We start from the raw sequence: 21,260 nt of genomic DNA on the forward strand, positions 1-21,260 counted from the left end.
GGTGTTTATCCCAGACTGAGCTTATGGGGAACTTATTAAGAATTGGGGAACTGGTTTGTTCTGGCGACTTTGTTGAGCTCTAGCAAAAGTTTCCCCGAATATACTAGATTGCTGTGGAAAGTAAAGAATCGCAAATGCAACTCTCAAAATTTTACCCCAAGGAAAAAAATGTGCACAACGCCGTTTACGAGGTTGTGGACTTGAGTCTAATTCTCTCTAAGGAGCCCTCCCCCCACCTCCAACCACCACCCAGTTGGGTAATTCACAAACTTTATTTTTCTCACCAGGTTATTAACTTTTACATAAGATGCAACTCCTTAAAAAGAAGGAAATGAAGAAATAAAGGAAAAGAGAGAAGGGAAAAGGGGGGGGGGAGGAAAGGAGAAACAGGAGGGAAGAGAGAAAGAGGAAAAAAGAGAGAGGAAAGAAGGACCGAAGGGAGGAAGAGAGGGAGGGAGGGAGGGAGAAATACAGATACTGTGGAGGCCATCAATCAGATGTATCTGTCTCCTACTTTCTTCCTCAATGTATTTTTGCACATTCTTTGCCAACAATAGAATTTATAATTTTGCAAACATATGCCCCCAGCCATATTTCAAGCAAATGAACCCACAAATATCTAAAAAAGAACTTAGAAGACATGAATTTGTAGCTTCTTTTGGCTGAAAGAGGAGCCGTAGATGAGTCCCTACTTTTTCAGTCCGCACAAAGGGGGCCAGCTTCTCCACAGCCTCCACAACGAAAGGGAAGATACGGGAAGAGCACAAGTTGGAGACGTAAGAGATCCCTTGTTGCGCACAGAAAATCTTTTCCCTTCATTTACCTCCGACAAAGGGATTATTTTGAAATTAAAGTGAAAGCCCTTACTGTCCCAACAAAGAACCATAGGTGCAAGATCGGCACACAAGAAAAGAGATTTGGCTCCATAAACCTTGACTTTCTCCACTTATATACACAAAATAATTTTATACACTCAGAACATTTTTACATTTTTCACAAGGATCCCCTTATGTCTCGAGGGGAAAAAAATCTGCCATTCAATGCTTAGCTCAACTAAAACCTATTTACTCCTTTTAATAGCCGCGTCTGCTGCTGATTTTTTTGTATCTGTACAAATTTTTTTTCTGTGCTAGGCACAAAGCCGGGCATTTTTCAAAAGAGGGGATTAGAACATTTGCAAGCACCAGACAAAGAGCGAATCCCGTGCAAAAGAACACCGTAGTTTATCCAATTTTCGACTTAGTGCCATTCAACTGGTCATTTATGCAATGTCATCCGACCAAACAACATGTTTTACTTATGAGGGGGAAAAGTTTGTTAAGTGTAGAGACCAAGATTCGTTTCTTCTAAGGAAATAAACATCTTAACAGTGTGCCAGAGAATGGGAGAGAAAGCGGTTCACTCCCTTGGAGAGCTTCAAGGCCCTTTACCTTCTACATTTCAGATATTTCGAGACCTTTTTTTAATTCTATATTTTTTTTATATTCTTGGTTTCCTCTTTTCAGTTTATTGCTCATACTGAGGGATATACTCCAAGATACTAAAAGAATTTGAGGAGTATGATATATGACATATTTATGTATCTATGTCTATAGACACATCTATATATGTACATATCATTGTTATGTATGTAGATACATGCCATATATATATATATATATATATATATATATATATATGAAGCAAGTTGTAAATCTGGCAAGTTATTTTCTTCCACTCCTCCTGGACTTAGTTGGCAGAATGAAAAAGAAAGAGAAAAAAAGTAATAGCTACTTTTAAAAAGAGAAATAGGGAGGGGATGTGTGGGAGAAACCCGTCTCTCTCCTTTTATTTCTTCCTTTTTAAAACATTCATCAGCATATGCCTCATTTCAAATGCAACAAATGTAAATATACTTTTCCCTGCACAGAATTTTAAGTGAAAGTCCAATGGTTTGGAGGGCGGTCTAAGTCTGCCTAACAGATGCAAACAGTCTTGTGGCTTCAGTTCCATCTTTGAGTCCCCTAAAAAGATTTGCTATGGCCAACAAAGGAAACTGTCACACCTTTTCCCATCACTGCTTTAATTTATGCTCAGTCTCCAAGTTTTTTTTTTTCATATTGATTTGATAATCACTTTAAGGCAGAACATTTAAAATAAGAAAGAGCTCGTGAGTAGGTTGAAAAGGGGGGTCTTACAGGCCTGCCTCAATATGGTGAAAATGGGGAAGCGAAAGGGAGCCAGGGCTGTAAAGGTTGTTTTGTAAAGTGGGTTTTTATTATGCACCGACTCTCTCCGCATTTACTTAACTCTTCACGGGCTGTTGGGTAGGTTAACACCCTTCAAGGCCTCTTTCATGTCCAATACCTCGTTTGTTTGTAAAGGAAAATGAGCCTTTAACACATTTCAACTCAGGAGAAAAAAGACAGAGAGAGAAATTTTTTATTTTTCTTAATAAAAAATCAGCAAACCCTTTCCTTCTTCCCAGCTCAAATGATCCCTCAATCCATTAGGAGCCTGAAGACCTACAGTGAGTGAACCTGAAGGTGTTTCCTCTCTAAGGCATATTTTGGGTAGGATACTCCTACTCTGTGGTAAAGCAGAACCAACATCAGATATCTTGAAGCCTGCACTTGAAATGGCTCCTCTGAGCTCCCAAGAAACCCACAGTGCCAGACTTGACACTTTCAGTGTAATTTGCTCCACGCAGAAAGTGCCGTGGAAACTGTCTGTATATATGCTATGTGCCTTGATGGGGACTCAAAAGGCTTCTCATTCCCTTATGCCAAGATGAAAGGCACTCAGGTGCTTTGAAGTGCAATATTGTATGGTGCTGCAAAATGCATACCTTAAGATTTATACAACTTTTAGATTGTGGTTTTTCTGGCACTTTTTTCCCCCTTGAAATCACGTGTGCTGCCAAACTTGCTCCAGCTCAATGGTTGCTTTTAAATGTCTACTACAGAGTTATTGGGATATGGGGGTTCAAGGAATGGGGCAGATTGAAAGACTTAACTCATGTGTTCACACCTATTAGTATCTATTTGAGTGCTTTTATTTCTTTTTCTTTTATTAAGGGCTCCGTGGAAGCCCAGTGTGGGCTTGTTCTCAATGGTCAAGGTGGAGTGATAAGAAGAGGTAAGTGACATGTTAAAATGAAACATTCTTCTCTTATCTGATACTTTGTTTTGAAGATCTGGTGGTGCTTGTAACCATCAGACACTTGTCTGATGATTAAGAAAACAATTACTCTTGGTCAATTACTTTTGTCCAACACAGGCATAGTCCCTTCCTCCATTGAGGCTTGGATCTAGCCTCTTCCCAAAAGACCTACAAAAGAAGAGATTTGCTGTTTCTCATGGAACAATGACAGAATCAAAGTTAGAAGGGGGAAAAAAGAAAAAAAGAAAAGAAAGGGAAAAAATCCTTGTCACACCTCCTTTCCCCATCACCACATCCTCAAGCAGAATTTCTGGTCTCTTTTAGCCCCAAATGTGCCAGCCACCGCCTGGGTGATTGAGGTGATGGTGTTAGCTTGAGGCTTTGAAGGATACTGTGAAAGGCTAGATTCGTTGAGGCTTCAGGGAAGGCTAATGAAACACCAATATTGTAGCTGCCCTTATTTTTCTAAGTGTCCAGAATATTTCTTTCTTTAAGGGAGGTGGGAGGAGGAGGTGGTGTTAACTGTACCGGATAAAGCTTTCTTGTTCCCATCTGTTGAGGAAAACATCTGAATCCAGAGTTACCCATGGAATCGGAAGGTGGTGGGGGGTGGGGGGGGAAGGCCAGAGTTGAGAGCTGTTGATTTTGGCTCAGACACTGAAGGGGGCTGCATCTCAGATGTTCCATTCTGACAAAAGGTTTTGAACTATGGCATTTTAAGGGCCTCAAGGCAGTGCAGATTTTGCTGGCCTCCCCACTTAACTGTACCCAGAGCCTCTGAAGCTCATTTTCCCAGCAAGCTGAGTAACCCGAGGAGCACACAAGGCAAGGGGACCAGCTGTTATCCCAACTTCATACGAATTAATAAGATGTGGCCTATTCACCAGGACTAATTCCAGCTCCAGGGTCACAGTTGTCTTTAGTAACTGAACTGCTAAAGACTGAGTCACTTCTGATGGCACCAAATAAATGTCCTTCAGTCCCTGTCCATCTCTTTCAAAGCTTGTTGAAAGATTCCAGTGCTTTTCCAAAGAAAGCAATGGATTCTTTCATGTTTAAACGGCAGGCTTTAGAACCCAATGTCCAATGTGAAATTCCATTTAAATTGAGGAAGAAAGAAAACAAAGATTGCTTTTTTTTTTTTTTGGAACTTGACGATTGTCATAGTGGGTACTTGGAACTTCCATTAAATGCAAAATAGCCATTCAACTCTGTTGTTTCACCCCATAGAGGTTTTTCAAAAAATTACTAGTGTTGCTCGATGAGGAGTTCTTAAAATGAGCAATATTATGCTTACCAGCCAGGCTAATATTCAGCCATATTGAAGTGACATGAAATAGGCCCAGACTAGAAAAAATTGAAATAAAATACACATACTGTTGAAGGGAGGGATTAAAAATGCACGATGAAAGAGGAGTCAGGTGAGGTGTGCTGATCTGGGTCTGTTGGGGCTGTCACACTAAAGGTGAGGCTGAACACTGAGGGCGCATGGAGACGTCGGTGGTGCTGAAGGACAGCGCCACTAATTAGCGCCCAGAGCCGGCTCCTCCCAGAGTCCGGCCGGCGCTACTGCGGTCGACGCGTTCAGTTCCGCACTTGTTCCAAGATCACCTTCTCAAATGCCTGGAAATTGCATCAGATCTTACAATAGCTGCCAGAGGGTGGGAATTATTTGAGATCGAGGGCGGGAGCTGGAAGGGAGGTGGCTGTGTAATTAGTTGAATTTTTGGAGAGAGATTTAAGGGACACCCCCACAGCATGCCCCAAAGAAAGGTCAACGCTCTTGGGTAACTATAAAATGAGAACTGCGGTCCGGTCCTATTACAGGCACATAAATGGCCTTCCTTAGGTGATGTTTTATTGTTGTTGTAGAATTTGGTGTCACTCCGTATCACCTGAAAATCAGGTGGAGCCTGCTATTTTAAATCAAATATTGATCTTTTAGGAGAATAGCATGGCTCTAAAGAGGAAGGGGAGGTAACTTGGGGTTTCTGTCTGTATTGTGTGACTAAACCCTAGTCCTCCCTCCCTCAACCCCTGCGAAGGAATTCAGAATTTAGCTGCTGAGTTTATTCCATTTCCACATGTTTAAGAGAAAAGCCAGTTAAATTGTTTGAACCCAGGAGACCAAGTGTGTGTGTGCATGTGTTACTCTGAAACAATCAATGTTCATGACAATTTACAAATGGATAGCAAGGAAGTTTTGCCTAAAGGTTGTGTACATCGTGCTGGATCCCACACAGCCCTAAATCTCAGGACTCCCCATTTTTGAAGAAAAGTTAAGGAAGCCCCTTCTCTCTGTTGTCATGGTAGTGCATTGGATTCTTAATATAAACAACTCAAGTCACCTTTGTTCATCAAAAATCAGGAGGACACTAAGTCAAGCACTCTGCCATATTCTGTAATGGTTTTGTTTAGATAGGAATGCCTGTTTCTCTTTTAATCCATACTTTCGAGGTGACTCTCCACAGGAAACATGATTTCTTGAAAAGCACAACTTTTTGCCATTTTTCCTCCCCTGCTAAGTTCTCTGATAAACTTACATTTCTGACAATTTCCAGAATTTACTGTGGGAGGAACAAAACAGATTTCATTTCCAAAGACTCCTAAGTGCTCTTCTAGAAGAAAGATCCCTAAGTGCCCCACATGAGTTCACCAGGGAGAGATTGTCCTGGTTTGCTGTGTGTGTGTGTGTGTGTGTGTGTGTGTGTGTGTGTGTGTGTGTTGGAGGACGGAAGAGCACTCAGTTTTTTAAATTTGGCCACTTCTATTAGCAAAGAACAAAATACCATTTCTCTGACTCACTTCAGTAAGTGGTAGTTACATTGTTTTTGCCTATAATGAAGGCCGGATAGCCAAAGAAAGCCCGGAAGAGGGGCACCAACGAGGTAATTACCACCTAGATAAAATATTTGCCACCGCCTTGGAGGTGCCGCTCCCGCACGCTCACTCTCGCTTAATGGTGTGCTCGATTTTGCCCGCAGCTCCGCTACTCCAACCATCAGAACCAATAATCTTTACTTTACCCTGTGCTTGAGTATCGATAGCTTCTCTCGCCTCCGGCTTGGGCTTTGATATGTTAATATTTCTGAGTAGCAAATTCTGCAGAGATCATATTAATGTTGTACGTACAGAGTGGGGCTTTGCCTTCGTTGAATATTCAGATACTGGGTTTCAAAAGGCATCTTGAAGAAATGAGGCTTCTATTTACAGGAGTCGTCTGTGTTTTTAATCATTAAAAAGAAAGGAAAGCCCACTCTTCTTTTCCCCAAGAATCTTCTGAGGCTCCCTCATGGCCCCCTCCCCTTTGTCAGGTGCTGGTCCCTTTCATTTCTTGCTCTGAGAATTTAATAGTAGGAGAACAATGTTGATGATGACGACGACTATGATGATGATGCTAATAATGAGTGGATCCAGATTGGAATTGAGGTGTTAGGGGTTCAATTGGGTAGGGGGCTATGGCCTTGAGAAGAGGATAGAGGGGAGATGAGAAGACCCAGCTTTCCCATATTTGGGTGGAAAGTGACATTTTGGCCCTGGTCTTTTTTGAGAAATCAGGATGGCAAACTCAAAAAAAAAAAGGAAGAAAGAAAAAAATGAAAAAAAGTGAAGAGGGGGAAGCGCCCTTGTTTCGCTTTGTGATCACTCTGCCTTGCAGCCCCAGGCTAATTTCAGACGCTTAAATACCGCCATAGCCTCTGGGCCACGCAGAGAGGGAGCGGACCAGGCCATGGGCAGGCAGGAGCGCTTTCTGGATTGCCCGTGGCTACACAAAATACAAACTACTTTGAATCAAAACATTTTTGGGGAATTAATATGATCTGAACTCTGCACGTTTTAAGAGAGCTGGAGTTTGTCAGATCGCTTAGAGGTGACTGGCACGCCAAGGAGGAGGCAGTTACGCTGTGGTACAAACATTGTCAGATCTGATTTAATTTTTTAAAAATGCTTCTGTGAAATGGAGTTTAGCATCAATCACCCAGCCTGCCAATAATGGGGTAGATGAACCTGCCTGCTGTCCCCTTCTACAGCCCCCCCGCCCCCTCCCCCCCCCCCCCCCCACCACCTGGCTGCCTACAGTCTGCCTGGGCCAGGAGGATGAGCTGCTTCTGCTCCTTCAGTTTTGTGAGAGCCCTGAGCTTTGGAACTCGACTTTGGAAGAGCCAAACGCTCTTTCAGCAGCTCCCAGAACGCGTTAAGATTGGAGTGGGGTGGAAAGCCTTGTTTCTCTTTTGTCAGAACCCCCAGAATCTCTCTTTATGAGAATTGCCCAAACTCATCTCTATAGCTCATCCATTTTGAAAACAGAGCCAGAAACACACCTGGAGCCTTGCCTGCCTCTTTAGTCCCCAAATACAGATGCTGGAGAGTCGAAATCCAGTCTCCTTTATATGAAGTCTAAAACTCATATAGTAAAGGGTCTATAGGCATGGTTTCTTGGAAATCTTTTTTTGCTGGCAAGGGGAGATCTTTTTCCATAGCCTACTGTCTTCTCTCTAATTTCTTTATTGCTTTGAAAATCACCAAAAGCCAGAGCACTCCCTGCATTGGGAAATGGGGATTAATTCTCTCTCTCTCTCTTTCCGTCTCTCTCTCTCTCTCTCTCTCTCTCTCACACACACACACACACACACACACACACACAGCCACATTAAACCAGTAGGTCTCCCCGCTCAGACATCCCTTTCTTTTGTTCTGCCTCGAATCTGCATGGGAAGAAGCACTTTCAAAAATCCATTTATACCTGTAAGGGTATATCCTTCCCTGAAATAGGGCAGTTAGCAGCTGATGCCTCATCTGAGGCCTATTTGATTGCAATTAAACCACTATCCCTTTGCCGTTTGATTACAATTAATATCTGCTGTGGGAGGAGAGGAGCGAGGAGGGTATTACACCAGGGATTTGGGATTGAGAAGGGCGAGGGGCTAGAGAGGAAGCAGCCGAGAATGATCCTACCCCACCCAGCTTCCACGCGCACCTCGCAGAAATGCACCCGCAGAACAAACAGGGACAGGAAACTCCTATAATCGCTTACACATTTTTAATGTGTCAGAAAAAACGAGCGATCACTGGAGATGAAGAAGGGGAGAAAAAAAATCCCTGCCGTTTGTATTTCTTTCATTTGAATTGTAAACATCTGTTTGGCTGTAAGGCGAACAGAACATTTATTTTGCTCTCAAGATTTGGTCTAATTATGTCAACACCGAAGCGGCAGGGAGTGGGGCGGCGCTGCGGCTTTGGAGAGGCTGAGCGCAGGGGCCCCGCGCCCAGAAGCCAGCCAGGAAGTATTGATCGCACCTGGAGAGCGCACAGGGCCTCTAGCCATCAGCAGCTCTGTTCTTAGACAGGAAGGCACCCAGAGGGGGGCGCGTGGCTTAGAGGCAGCTTTGGGGGCTCCAGGAGAGCCACAGTTCCTTGGAGACTGCCGAGGCTGTTTCCTCTGCCCTAATTGCCTTGGATGAGAAGGGAAAAAGCGCATTCAGACCTCAGCCTTTCTCTCCCATAGCCCGGCAAAAGGTGGGTGGGGGTCTTGTTGTGCTGCACAGGTAGCGCCCTGAGACGCGGTAGTTGCTCGACACAGTGGTGGAGTTGGGTGGGCTTTACTTAGGTTGCGGAGCACATATGCATCCATTTCCTGTTGCACCTCCTGACGAGCTGGGGAAATAAGTTGAGCAGGCGTGAACATCCCCATTTTTCAGATGGACAGATCAAGGCCCAGAGTTGTTACTCATCTAAGGTTGCATGGGTGGCTAGTTGGCCAACTTCTTACTTGCAGCCCCGTACTTTTTCCACTCCCCCCACGCGGTGCTTGCACACACGGGGCCAGAGGTCTCCAGGCATACCAGGAATGGCGCAGCCCAACCCCGTTTTTCTTCTTGCCTCATGGGATCTAACAAGGTCTGGCAGCCGAAGAATCTGTGTCTGTGTGTCTCATGCCTGGTTTTGTCCCCAGCACAGTAATTCTTTGGCTGACTTCCCTGTAGCTGTGGCAAAGTTATCCCTTTTATGATAGTCATGTTCTAGACAAGTGACCTTAAATAGATAGTCCCTGATTTCTTATGCTGTTTCTATAGCTACAGATCTGAGTTTGAGCATCACTGGAAATAGGAAGCCCCATCTCCAAATTTCAATTTTAAAAATAGTGCCCTCCATGGAAGTATTGCTTCTGTGCACTATGAATGGAAAAGAGATGTACTCTAGAGAAGTTCTGCATGAATACCTTGGTTGTGGCACCAGAGACACCTCTAACTGGAGTGCTGGATCTAGAATGAATGTTACATCATTTCAATAAGAGCTGACATGCAACACAGGCACCATGAGGAACTTAAACTGGTAATACTGGGGATGAATACTGTAAATGGCTTGGTATGGTTGACTCTCATGACTTTCCTCTGAAATCTCATCAATGCTATCTGTAGTCTGGATCTCCAGAATGAAACCCCACCTCCTTGGTTCTTCATTCTAAATGCAAACATCTGTTATGTTGACCTATCACCCTTTTCTTCCTCCCCCCTCCCCAAATAAACCACTGGGAAGAAAGATAGCAGGTCCCCCATGCTGCTGTAAACTCTACAAGTTGCCAAATCTTTAGCCAGGACGAGAGAGTTCCCCAAGGCTGCAGCAATGCCAACTATCAAAGCAACAGAAATTCCCTTTAAAGATGCTGTGACATAAAAAATAAAAGACTCTAGAGTTGATGGCTAATCCTGAATACAAAATAAATCCTCCAGGCAGTTTGTGTGTGCATAAAGAATACTCTTAATATGCAGCCTGTGTAACTTACCTAATAAATGCTTATTTGAGCATAAGCCAGAAGCCCAACCTGGGCTGGATGCAGGAGAGAAAGACCCAGAGCCCAGGAAGATAGCACTTGGCCACATAGCAGATCTAGTGACTTCTCTGGGAGCAGCTGGCTTTCAGTGCATGGGGTTCATTTTGCTAAAAGGGGGTGATTTTCCAAGTGGAGAAAGGCTGATTTAACTTTTTTTTAAACAATCTTTTAGAGTCTTCTGCATCTCCCTAAAATAGGTTTCTAACCCACTGTAGACTAGTAAAGATAGGAAAGGTCTAAAATTTTGTCCTTCTTTTCCCTTGACCGGCTGGGAAAGTAACACATGCACAAACACTCTTCTCTCATAATTGACTTGAGACCTATTGGGTGAGATTCCTTGTGTCCTCAGTTGTGTATTGGCTATTTTACAAGAGGAGGGAGTTTATGTAAGAATGTAAATTTACTTATGATTCCATGACCATGGGTGGAGGCCTATTTTTGGGAGAGAGCTCTGTGAATTTTGAATGTAGATATTATGATTTCTTAATATTTTTTGCTTTGGATGACCTCATAATGGCCTAAATTCTAAAGTTTTGGGGATCCTGATTCTCACAGTATGATGCTAAAAGCCAGCTTCATTGATATCCTGTTCATCTCAACATTTGAGAAGTCACTTAAGAGTTTGTTTGTAAAATGCATTTTGCATCTATAGATATAAAAGGAGACAGCATCAATGAAAGGATGATGGTAGTTTTGGGACCCCAAATCTGGGGAAAATGATGATGATGATGATTAGTTTTAAAAATTCTCTATGACAGGGACAGCTGGCTGGCTCAGTCAGCAGAGCAATCAACTCTTTATCTCAGGGTTATGAGTTCGAGCCCTGCATTGGGTGTAGAGACTACTTAAAAATGAAATATTTAAAAAATAAATAAAATAAAATTCTCTATGACAATGCAAGGTGGGGAAGCACAGGTGAGTTTGTGTTTCGAGCTCCTGAGGCAAGCATTTGCATGATTTCCACAATGTTGACCACAAGGTTAATGCCAGGAAAAGGACTTTGTGTGTATATATGTATGTATGCATTTTGAGAGAGAGAGAGCATGCTATGGGGAGGGGCAGAGAGAGAGAGAGAGAGAGAGAGAGAATCCCAAGCAGGTTCCGAGCTATCAGAGTCGAGCCCGACATGGAGCTCAATGTCACAACCATGAGATCCTGACCTGAGCAGAAATCAAGAGTTGGATGCTTAATTGACTGAGTCACCCAGGTGCCCCCAGGAAAAGGATTTCAATTTGACAGTTAAGACTGTGACGTCTCAGATTTCAAACTAAGGGCCAGCTTCCAGGCACTAGCATTGGAAATTTAGCCAAGCATACAGGACTCATTTCCAAGTCTGGAGAGGTCTGGCTACTTTAATATTCTCAATATCCTGTCTTCTGTTTGGGGGGGGGGGGTCATTAAGAATGATCACCAGCCTCAGAATGCTTAAGGAGAAAGACATTGATCCCAGTACTCTCAGGGGAAGCTTGGATGACAATAAGACAACCAGGAAGAATTCCAGGTAGTACAAGGGTAGAAACACTTTATGAGTAGGGTAAAGTTAACTTGTTCTCTGCACCCAGGTCCAGGACCCCTTTGCCTTTTTAAACATCCTCCCAGGTTCCTTAACCACTGTGCTCAGAGAACACACCCAAATCTGAATGCCAGAGACTCTAGCAACACAGCATTTCACCTGAGCAGCTTAGTAAAGGAGGTGAGGACCTATGTAGGAGGCAAGTGGTGAGTCCTAGACCAGGTCTTCTCAAGCCTTAACATGCACGTTAGCCACCTGGGGATCTTGTTAAAATGCAGATTCTGACTCAGAAGGTCTGGAGTTGGGCCTGAGAGTGTGCATTTCTAACAAGCCCCTAGGAGATGCCAGTGATGCCAGTTGAGGAACACCCTTCAAGTAGGAAGATTTTGGATAATGCTCCCCTGCCTGTTTGTCTTCTTCCACCTACTTCTTTCTCTTTTCTCTCATAGAGCTTGACTTTTGGGGAGATGAGTCTTAAGATCTCCCATAGCTGAAGAAATCAAATGTATGCTCAGGAAAGCAAAGCTTGAATTTGAATTTGCCAGTGAACCTTAAAAACTATGTCCTCAGATTGCTCAAAGCACAAGGAGGCAGCCTTGGACCCCAATGCTATTTAGCACAGTGTTAGTAATATGGATATTAGCTCAGGATTTTTGCCGTAAGGGAGGATTGGGCAGAGGGAAACTCTCCTCAGCGATGACCATCTTGGGTCCTCAAGTCTACTTCAGGTGCCTGAGGTTGGGGAATGTACTCTGGTGTCCTGGAGGAGAGCAAAGTTCAAGGGTCTTTTTGGAGCTTGGAGACAAAGTCTTCTGCCCCAGGAGCCCCAGCATGGCAAGATTGCTTTGGTGATTTTGCCATCAGCAGTTATCTTTGCTTTGTTCTCTAATAGTAATAATGATAACAACAACAAAAACAATATTATTGGCCACCAACATTTAATGTGACTGTTACTATATTCTAAGTCTTGCACTGTATTTGACTGTGTGTGCCAATCCTGACAGCTGACATATGGTAGAGGGCTGTGACCTATCATCCCCCGACATGAGTTGAAAGTTTATGACAATAGGAAAATTATTTTTGGTGGTACCTGGGAACTGAGTGACTCAAGTACCTATAGTTGGCAGGTGGATGAGGGAAAAGAGAAGGAAGTTTTCAAATAATTTAGAAAAGAGCTTTCAAACTTTTGTCTATATAACAAGTCACAGACAAAATATATCCATCCATTGTATGTATGTGCACATCTATGCACACACATACACAGAGCCATGGAAAAACAATACATACCCTCTGTGGGGTTCACTGATGGATTTGGGGTTTTTCTATTAATTGAAGTGTTTCTTGGTGTGTATGATGTCAACATTAGCACTGGTGGGCCAGTAAACACTCTATAGAATGCTGGTTTTTGTTAAAATTAAAAGATAGTGCCCCCACAAACATGTATGATATTTGAAAGGTGAAGCCTTGTTATTTGAAAGGACATCTTCAGAGCAGCTTTCTGAGATGATCCTGGTGGTGTATGTATGGGAGCAATTGTTGCCATGTATTCCCAAATCCCAAGTAGTGGCTTGATATTAACTGTCTTTCAATGATCTCCTCTCACTGTCACTAATATGTGATATACTTCCCCCCCCCCCCAAGGTGGCACCTGTGTGGTCAACCCCACAGACTTGTTTTGCTCTGTCCCTGGCCGTTTGTCCCTTCTCAGTTCAACTTCCAAATACAAGGTGACCATTGCTGAGGTGAAGAGGCGCCTCTCACCACCCGAATGCCTCAATGCTTCACTGTTGGGAGGCATTTTGAGAAGGTAAGACATTGTTTTCTGGCTGTACTGATACCATATTCCTCAACCCTCAGTCCGTAGACCTCCTATCTCATGTTGAATTCCCCATCTGGTCAAATCGCCTCATCATTTCCCTCAGAATGTGAACTTTCAAAACCTAGTTTTTATTTGTTTCTGGACAGAGCAAAATCCAAGAATGGGGGTCGCTGCCTGAGAGAGAAACTGGATAGGCTTGGCCTGAATTTACCAGCAGGAAGACGGAAAGCAGCCAATGTTACCCTCCTTACTTCCTTAGTTGAAGGTATGATTTTTCAGCTCTGCAAAGTAATGATGGGAAGTTAGCAATCCTCTGGAACTCAGGTTTGTTAGATTATGCTGTTTCATGTTTTGTCTATAGTATTAAGCAAGACAATTAACAGTTACAGGTGAATTTCCCAATTAATCATGACATACATGATTAAATTAGACAACATAAGGCTTAGGTAATTCATAAAATGTTGTTTAATTTACTGATCTTGGCAAAAATACAGAAGACAATGCAAGATTTAAGTATTTCACTGGTACTTCCTAAGTAACAGCAACAAAAAAACGGGCTGTGCTATCGTCATTTTTATTATTGTTTATTTTAGAGCTCAGATAAATCTGGCTTACCTCATTATAATTCAGTGCAACATGATCTACAGGATAAATAGTAATCCTTTATAGAGGGTTCACAGGAGTTGAGACATGATACCAAGCCTGAGAGCATATTGTATTAATCCTAGTAGACATCTCTTAAAGTACAGCGAAGTTCCATGGCTTTATGGGTGGATAAAATGAGTTACAGAAGGGTTAAGGTTAACCAGTGGTATAGAGACAGAAGTAAAAATATATTCCCAGAAGTTATTGTTTTCCAATTTACCTTTTCCTTTTTGTTTCTTCTTTAAGGACAAAATTACATATTCTTATTCAAACTTCTTTTAAGAAGAGGTATTACTAGATACTTATTTTTAACTTTGTGGGAGAGCTTTTGAATGTCAAATGCTATTGTCTTAAATATGAATAAAGAGGCCTTGTTACCAAGATTCACCTGAATATACCTGTAACACTTTTCTTGCACTTGTTACTTTCTTCTTTATAAGGCACTGTAGGAAGTGAAAAGTAAGGGAAACACAAAAACAAACATTTTGCCTCTTTCCAGATTATCATTTCATACCATTTACCATACAATTTTGTGAAGCAGTATGTTCTAGACATTTGTTTTAGCAAAATTGCTTTGCTAATTTTGCTGCTGCTGCTAATAGTTACCTTTGCTTTGTTCCCTAATTGTGATAATGATAACAACAACAATAATATTATTGGTCACCAACATTTAGTAAGTGTTACTGTTACTATGTTCTGTGTTTTGTGATGTGTTTGCTTGGGTGTGCTGTTACTGAGAACTGACATATCATAGAGGAGGTTGACCTGTCATCTACACATATGGGTTGAGGGTACTGGGAAAAGGACAAAGTAGAAAAAAAATGACTAATGGGTTGATTCTAAAGGGAGACAGATTGCTGCTCAATTTAAGTAAGAAGATAGTTGTAATTATAGCTATTTAGTAATAGAACAAAACACTTGTTCAGAATATAATGAAGTGGATTCAAGAGTCATATGAGTGTGGGCACCTGGGTGGCTCAGTCAGGCATCCAACTTCGGCTCAGGTCATGATCTCATGGTTCATGAGTTCAAGCCCCATGTTGGGCTCTGTGCTGACAGAGCCTGGAGCCTGCCTCGGATTCTGTGTCTCCCTCTTTCTCTGACCCTCCCAGCTCACACTCTGTCTCTCTCTCTCTCTCAAAAATAAATAAACATTAAAAAAAATTTTTTAAAGAATCATACGGGTGGTAGGACTTGATTAGTTCTTAAACTCAATTCTGCAGGAGAATCAACTCAGGAGGTTTATTAAAAAATGCCTGGGCCCCTTCCCTAAACCAATTGGAACTCAGTCTCTGGGGATATGATCTAGGTACGTATATATTTTTTAAACATCCCCAGTGATTCTGATGTATAATGAGGCTTAAGGGATCATTGGTCTAAATGTTTCTTTAGATTCTTTCCACTTCTTTGAAGGACTGACTATGAATGCTCATGAAATTTATAACTGGTGTGAAAATTAAAGGCCCTATGAAAGACATCTTTTCCCGTGGTGTCTGTGAATATACTGGCTAATTTGAACTGAAGAGCCATACATAAAAGGGTATATTCACAATTTTTCTTACTGCTTTTTGTGGTGGCCAACCACTGAAGTATTCTGTGTGGGAATCGTCAACGGTACTAACAGAAGGATTGCAGGTTAAATATGTGAACTCCTAGGATGATCTTTGTGGTTTTGCCATCTACTCTTTCAACATACTGTCCTACCATAGGAGTATCTAACTGTGTTCTATTCATTTGGTTTGTGTTCATGGAGGAGTTACATCAGCCTTGGCTGATGAAACATAAGATTTTATTCTTTCCAGATACTTTAATTGGCTGCTTTTGAAATCCCCCAAATCTTTGTGCTGTAGAGAAATAAATCTTTTATTGTTGAATTCCAGGCACTGTGATGGAACTGAGGAAAAGGTATTTAGAGGCAAAGGGACGTTTTATATCCCTCAACCCCTCACATATTATAACCCACAAACTACATATGCACACTTCCCCTTTCTCTCTCTCTCTCTTTCTTTCACACACACACACACACACACACACACACACATTAGAAGTTTCATTACCATGTGTTCTCTGATTTTTATTCTACTCCCTATTTTTGTGTTCTTTTTAAATGCTGATTATAGACCTACTGAATTTACTTCAGGACTCATGCTGGATCATGAGTCATGACCCACAGTTTAAAAAAATTACAAGTTAGGGGCGCCTGGTGGCTTAGTCAGTTGCATGCCCAACTCTTGATTTTTACTCAGGTCATGACCTCAGGGTTGTAGGATTGAGCCCTGCATCAGGCTTCACAGTGAGCATGGAGCCTGTTTAAGATTCTCTCTCCCTTTCCCACTGCCCCTCCCTGGCTTATGCATGCTCGCTCTCTCTCTCTCTCTCTCTCTCTCTCTCTTTCTCAAAATAAATAAATAAACATTTAAAAATAAGTCAGGAAATTTTAAAAAGTACAAGTTGCCTTAGGATATGAAGAGGACCTAATAGTTGAAGAACAAGGACATGCCAATCTAAATTAAAATAGGCTTCCTTTTATTCCTGAGCTGACAAGCAGAGCAGCAGTTTCATTGTTGAGGACTCTACTGTATATTTTATTCCCACATTTTAGTTGGGTTGGCGATGACAGTCGATGACTCTTTCCAGCCAACAAGATGCCATTTTCTACATTAGGCTCAGAGTGTTGGGAATCCTATAGATGATGCTATAGGATACAAAATAATAGTGCCTCAATTCTGATTTATCAAGCTCCTGGAACATTTACATAGTGAATGCTTCTCTTCAGTACATTTGGGACCTTGATTATTTTTGAGCTAACATGGATCTGATTCAGTTCTTTCAGGTTTGTTTTGATTTTCCAGTTTTAAGTGGTAAATTAAAACTCCACCATATCTACAATTGGTGTTGGTAAGACTTTGAATTGACCATGTCTTTGGGTGATACTTTACTCCTTCCATCAAACATTTTTTGCAAGTGCCAGCAACATTTCAGATTAGTCATCAAAAATGGTCCATCAGCTTTCTTATAAATCTCTAGTCTTGTGGGGAGGAATAGTATTTTTCTTACCATTTTTATTGATATCTCCCCTTTATCTTCCAGATTTTCTACAATAACCCACAGTATATTTGAAAAACAATACCTAGTAATTTAGTTTCTCTTAAGTGGCTTATTTTTTCAAGTTTTTATTTTAATTCCAGATAGTTAACATACAGTGCAATATCAGTTTCAGGTATACAACATAGCAATCAACACTTCCATACAATACTTGGCACTTATCATGACAAGTGCACTCTTTAATACCCTTCAGCTATTTTACCCATCCCCCCCAACCCCTCATCTCTAGTAACCATCAGTTTGTTCTCTATAGTTAAGAATCTGTTTCTTGGTTTTTTCTCTCCTTTTCTCCCTTTGCTCATTTGTTTTGTTTCCTAAATTCCACATAGGAGTGAAATCATATGGTATTTGTTTTTCTCTGACTTATTTCCCTTAGCATTGTACTCTCTAGCTTCTTCCATGTCATTGCAAATGGGAAGATTTTCATTCTTTTTTATGGCTGAATAATATTCCATTATATATATATATATATATATGTATATATGTATATATATACATATGTATATATGTATGTATATATACATGTATATATACATATATATGTATATATATATATACATACATACACATACCACATCTTTTTTTATCTACTCATCAATTGAAGGACGCTTGGACTGTTTCCATATCTTGGCTATTGTAAATAATACTGCTATAAACATAGGGATGCATATATCCCTTTGAACTAGGGTAAATACCTAGTATCATGATTGTTGGATCATAGGGCAGTTCTGTTTTTAGAGTAACCTCCATACTGTTTTCCCCAGTAGCTCTACCAGTTTACATTCCCACTAACACTGCATGAGTGTTCCTTTTTCTCTACATTCCAATACTTGTTGTTTCTTAAATTGTTGATTTTAGCCATTTTGACAGGTGTGAGGTGATATATCATTGTACTTTTGATTTGCATTTTCCTGATGCTAAATGATGAACATTTTTTCATGTATCTGTTAGTCATCTGAATGTCTTTAGAAAAATGTCTATTCAGATTCTCTGCCCACTTTTTAATTGGATTATTTCTTTTTTGGGTGTTGAGTTTTATAAGTTCTTTATGTATTTTGTATACTGACAATTTATTGGATATATCATTTGCAAATATCTTTTCCCATTCTGTAGGTTGTCTTTTAGTATACTTGATTGTTTCTTTTGCTGTGCAAAAGCTTTTTATTTTGAAATATCTTAAATGTCTCTTAAGACTGTTGATTGAGACTCTTATATAGTTATTTCTCAAACATCCTGATGGTTCAATATATTATTGGCATTCAATAACACACCCTTAAGCACAAGTGAGATAATATTTAACTGGCTTTATTCCTCATAGGCCAGATTTAGTAATAAATTTCACGAAGGTCAACTTTCCATCATGTTATAGTACTTGTATCTGTCCCTTCCCGGGGACAGATTTGAATATAGCCTTGCCATTGTTTCTATTTTGATAGAAATTCCAAAAAAAAAAAAAAAAAAAAGTAGCATATGGAAACCCTCGTAGGCATTCCATGTAGAGATGATATAACCTTTGTAAAGGTCCAATCAGTGAAGAGCAAGGTGCCTTATAATGGGGATTGAAATCAGCAAATGAACATTTGTTTTTCAAAAACTACACCTGTCACTGACATAATGGTAGTTTCATCAGGGTATTCCAAGTTTCCATGCTTGTCCTGGGCTTTCAATCATTCTGTTTGTATTTTTTTATAATAATTTTCCCCTCTATTTCTTTTAAATTGAGTCACTCAATTAATAGTGCCTTCCTAACATTGTTCTCAAATCAACATATTAAAGTCATTATTTTAGGGATTATTTTAGGAATTTAAAGGAGAGGGCTATTTAATACAAATTTGTAATATATTTGTATAATTCACAACATTTCTGTTACAAATATCATTGCAACTAGTAACCAATGAGATGAAGAACTTGAGACTGATATCTTTTCACCTCACAAAGCTGTTTGAACAGCGAACATTTTGGTAGGGCAGATGTTGAGTGGGGATTTTTTTTGGTCCATATAACATATATCTGGCCTAGAGTGAAATATGAATTTTTGAATCCAGAGTCCCCAGAATGTAATAGCAGATCATATCCCACTTTTATCCACATGTCTTCATCTAATAAGTTTTAGATATATAACTAGTGGTTGATAATGATTTCTTGTACCCCACTTTATCATAAACTTGATATTCTATTCCCTTTAATTGTCTCACCTTGGTATCTATGACATCAGAGAGATGTTACTCTCTGGAAAATATAGTGGATTAGGGTTGTTTAACCCAATACCCTGATCTTCTTGAGGAGATCCTAGGATAATCCCAGACTCTTCTATAGTGGAAATAATTCTATCTCTGGAGATTCAGAGAATTTGGCCAATATTATTGTTCTCATTCTAATACTCTTACTATATATTTATTATTTATGAATCAGCAGCTTCTGTTAGTAGCCTCCTCTGTATTTTATTCCAGAACAATCTTTGCAGAGTTGGTAGCTGCTAAACATGAGGAGTCAATGATCTAGTTGTTCCCACCCATTGTTCTCTCCTCACTTGAGGTTTTCCAAGATGGCCAAGGTTACAGAGTGTTGCTGCAGGGTAGTTTTGTTCCCTGGGGTAGGGTGCTTTCCTGGGACAGTTCTGCTGAATTTGCAAAAGTTGGTATAACATTCTCAGGCAACACCAGGAGTTCTGGAAGCACAGTTTGAGTCCTTAAACATAAATACCTTGGCTTGTAGTTTGCTGTGACAGGGAGTCAAATTCTGTGTTTGTGTGTGTGTGTGTGTGTGTGTGTGTGTGTGTGTTTGCATTTAAAAACAGTGGAGCAGAGAAGGATGTGAATATACATCAGGAAAAGAAAGGGGACTATTTACAAATGTTATATATTATCTCCATTCAGTTTTCAAGTTTGAATCCTTTGTCACTGTTGTTTCCTTCTTTAGTTTTAAACACTGTAAACTTCCAGACCTTGCCCTGCACTTCTTACTTCATGTGAACAGTTGTCCCACTTGCAAAATGTATTTTCTCTTGGGCTAGTACCACCTCCCCTGCCCCCCAATAATGTCGCCTTTGAAATTTTGTCAGACTTTGAGCTGGTTACTTAACCTGACTCAGCTTCATTTTCTTTTTATTTTTTTAATTTTTTTAATGTTTATTATTTTTGAGAGGGAGTGACAGACAGAGAGCAAGCAGGGAAGGGGCAGAGAGAGAGGGAGACATAGAATCGGAAGCAGGCTCCAGGCTCTGAGCTGTCAGCACAGAGCCCGATGCAGGGCTTGAACTCACAGACTGTGAGATCATGACCTGAGCCGTAGTCGGCCACCCAACCAACTGAGCCACCCAGGTGCCCCTCATTTTCTTTTTTTTTAAGTGTATCTTTTTTTTATTTTTGAGAAAGAGAGAGAGAGAGCATAGGAGGGGCAAGAGAGAGAGGGAGAGAGAGAATCCCATGCAGGCTCTGCAGTGTCAGCACAGAGCCCGATATGGGGCTCAAACTCATGAACCGTGAGATCATGACTTGGGCCAAAATCAGGAGTTGGGACAGGTGGCCCTTAGCTTCATTTTCTTAATTTATAAATAAAGATAATAATACTTATAATGGTTGAGAGAATGCTAGCTGTTACAGCAGTTAATACCTAAATTTTCAGTGGCTTCACATGATAGAAGCTTATTTCTCATTGTAGTCTGATGTGGGTGTTCCTCACCAGGGGTCTTTTCTCACAGTTTCATTCACGGGCCCAGAGTCCTTCCCTCTGTAGCTATGCCCTTCTGTAGGTCCTAGGAGTCCTATTCATTCAGCTCACCATGAGGAGAGACAGGATGGAAAAGTAAGCAGCTTCTTACCTACGTGGCCAGGAAGTGACCCACGTTACTACTGTTCACATTCTAAGAACTACGGCCACACTCAATTCCAGAGGTGGGTGTGGGGTATACTGGAAAATGTAGTCTCTAGCTGGGCAGAGTCTTCTCAGCAGCAATGCTATAATATATAAAGAAAGGATAAAGTCCCTCACTCATCTCTGCCGCATCTGTCTTGTATGTCTTTTGTTGGGTTAAATAGACTCGCATAGACTAGAACTAATTTGGCAATGAACTCTTTCCTATAAATGAGGTATAGTGAGTGAGTTTAGGTATATCAAGTTTTCTTGATGTGTTTAGTCAATGGCTTTTTATTTTAGGAAGAAGTACTGTTCACTGCTTGAGGCTTATAAGATTCAAACACCAAATC

At 40.9% G+C, this 21,260-nt stretch overlaps 1 protein-coding gene across 2 annotated transcripts in view; it reads left to right on the plus strand.

Moving 5' to 3' along the window:
- Positions 1-21,260, plus strand: part of TFAP2D (transcription factor AP-2 delta) — a 59,414-nt gene that overhangs the window by 2,496 nt on the left and 35,658 nt on the right. For both annotated transcript variants that reach the window (XM_058734224.1, XM_058734223.1), the window contains 3 exons: positions 3,057-3,117; positions 13,128-13,293; positions 13,452-13,570. In XM_058734224.1, coding sequence (XP_058590207.1) covers positions 3,057-3,117; positions 13,128-13,293; positions 13,452-13,570 — 346 coding nt within the window. The remainder of the gene's footprint in view (positions 1-3,056; positions 3,118-13,127; positions 13,294-13,451; positions 13,571-21,260) is intronic.

This window comes from Neofelis nebulosa, chromosome 6 (assembly GCF_028018385.1).
Source record: "Neofelis nebulosa isolate mNeoNeb1 chromosome 6, mNeoNeb1.pri, whole genome shotgun sequence".
Classification (NCBI taxonomy): domain Eukaryota; kingdom Metazoa; phylum Chordata; class Mammalia; order Carnivora; family Felidae; genus Neofelis; species Neofelis nebulosa.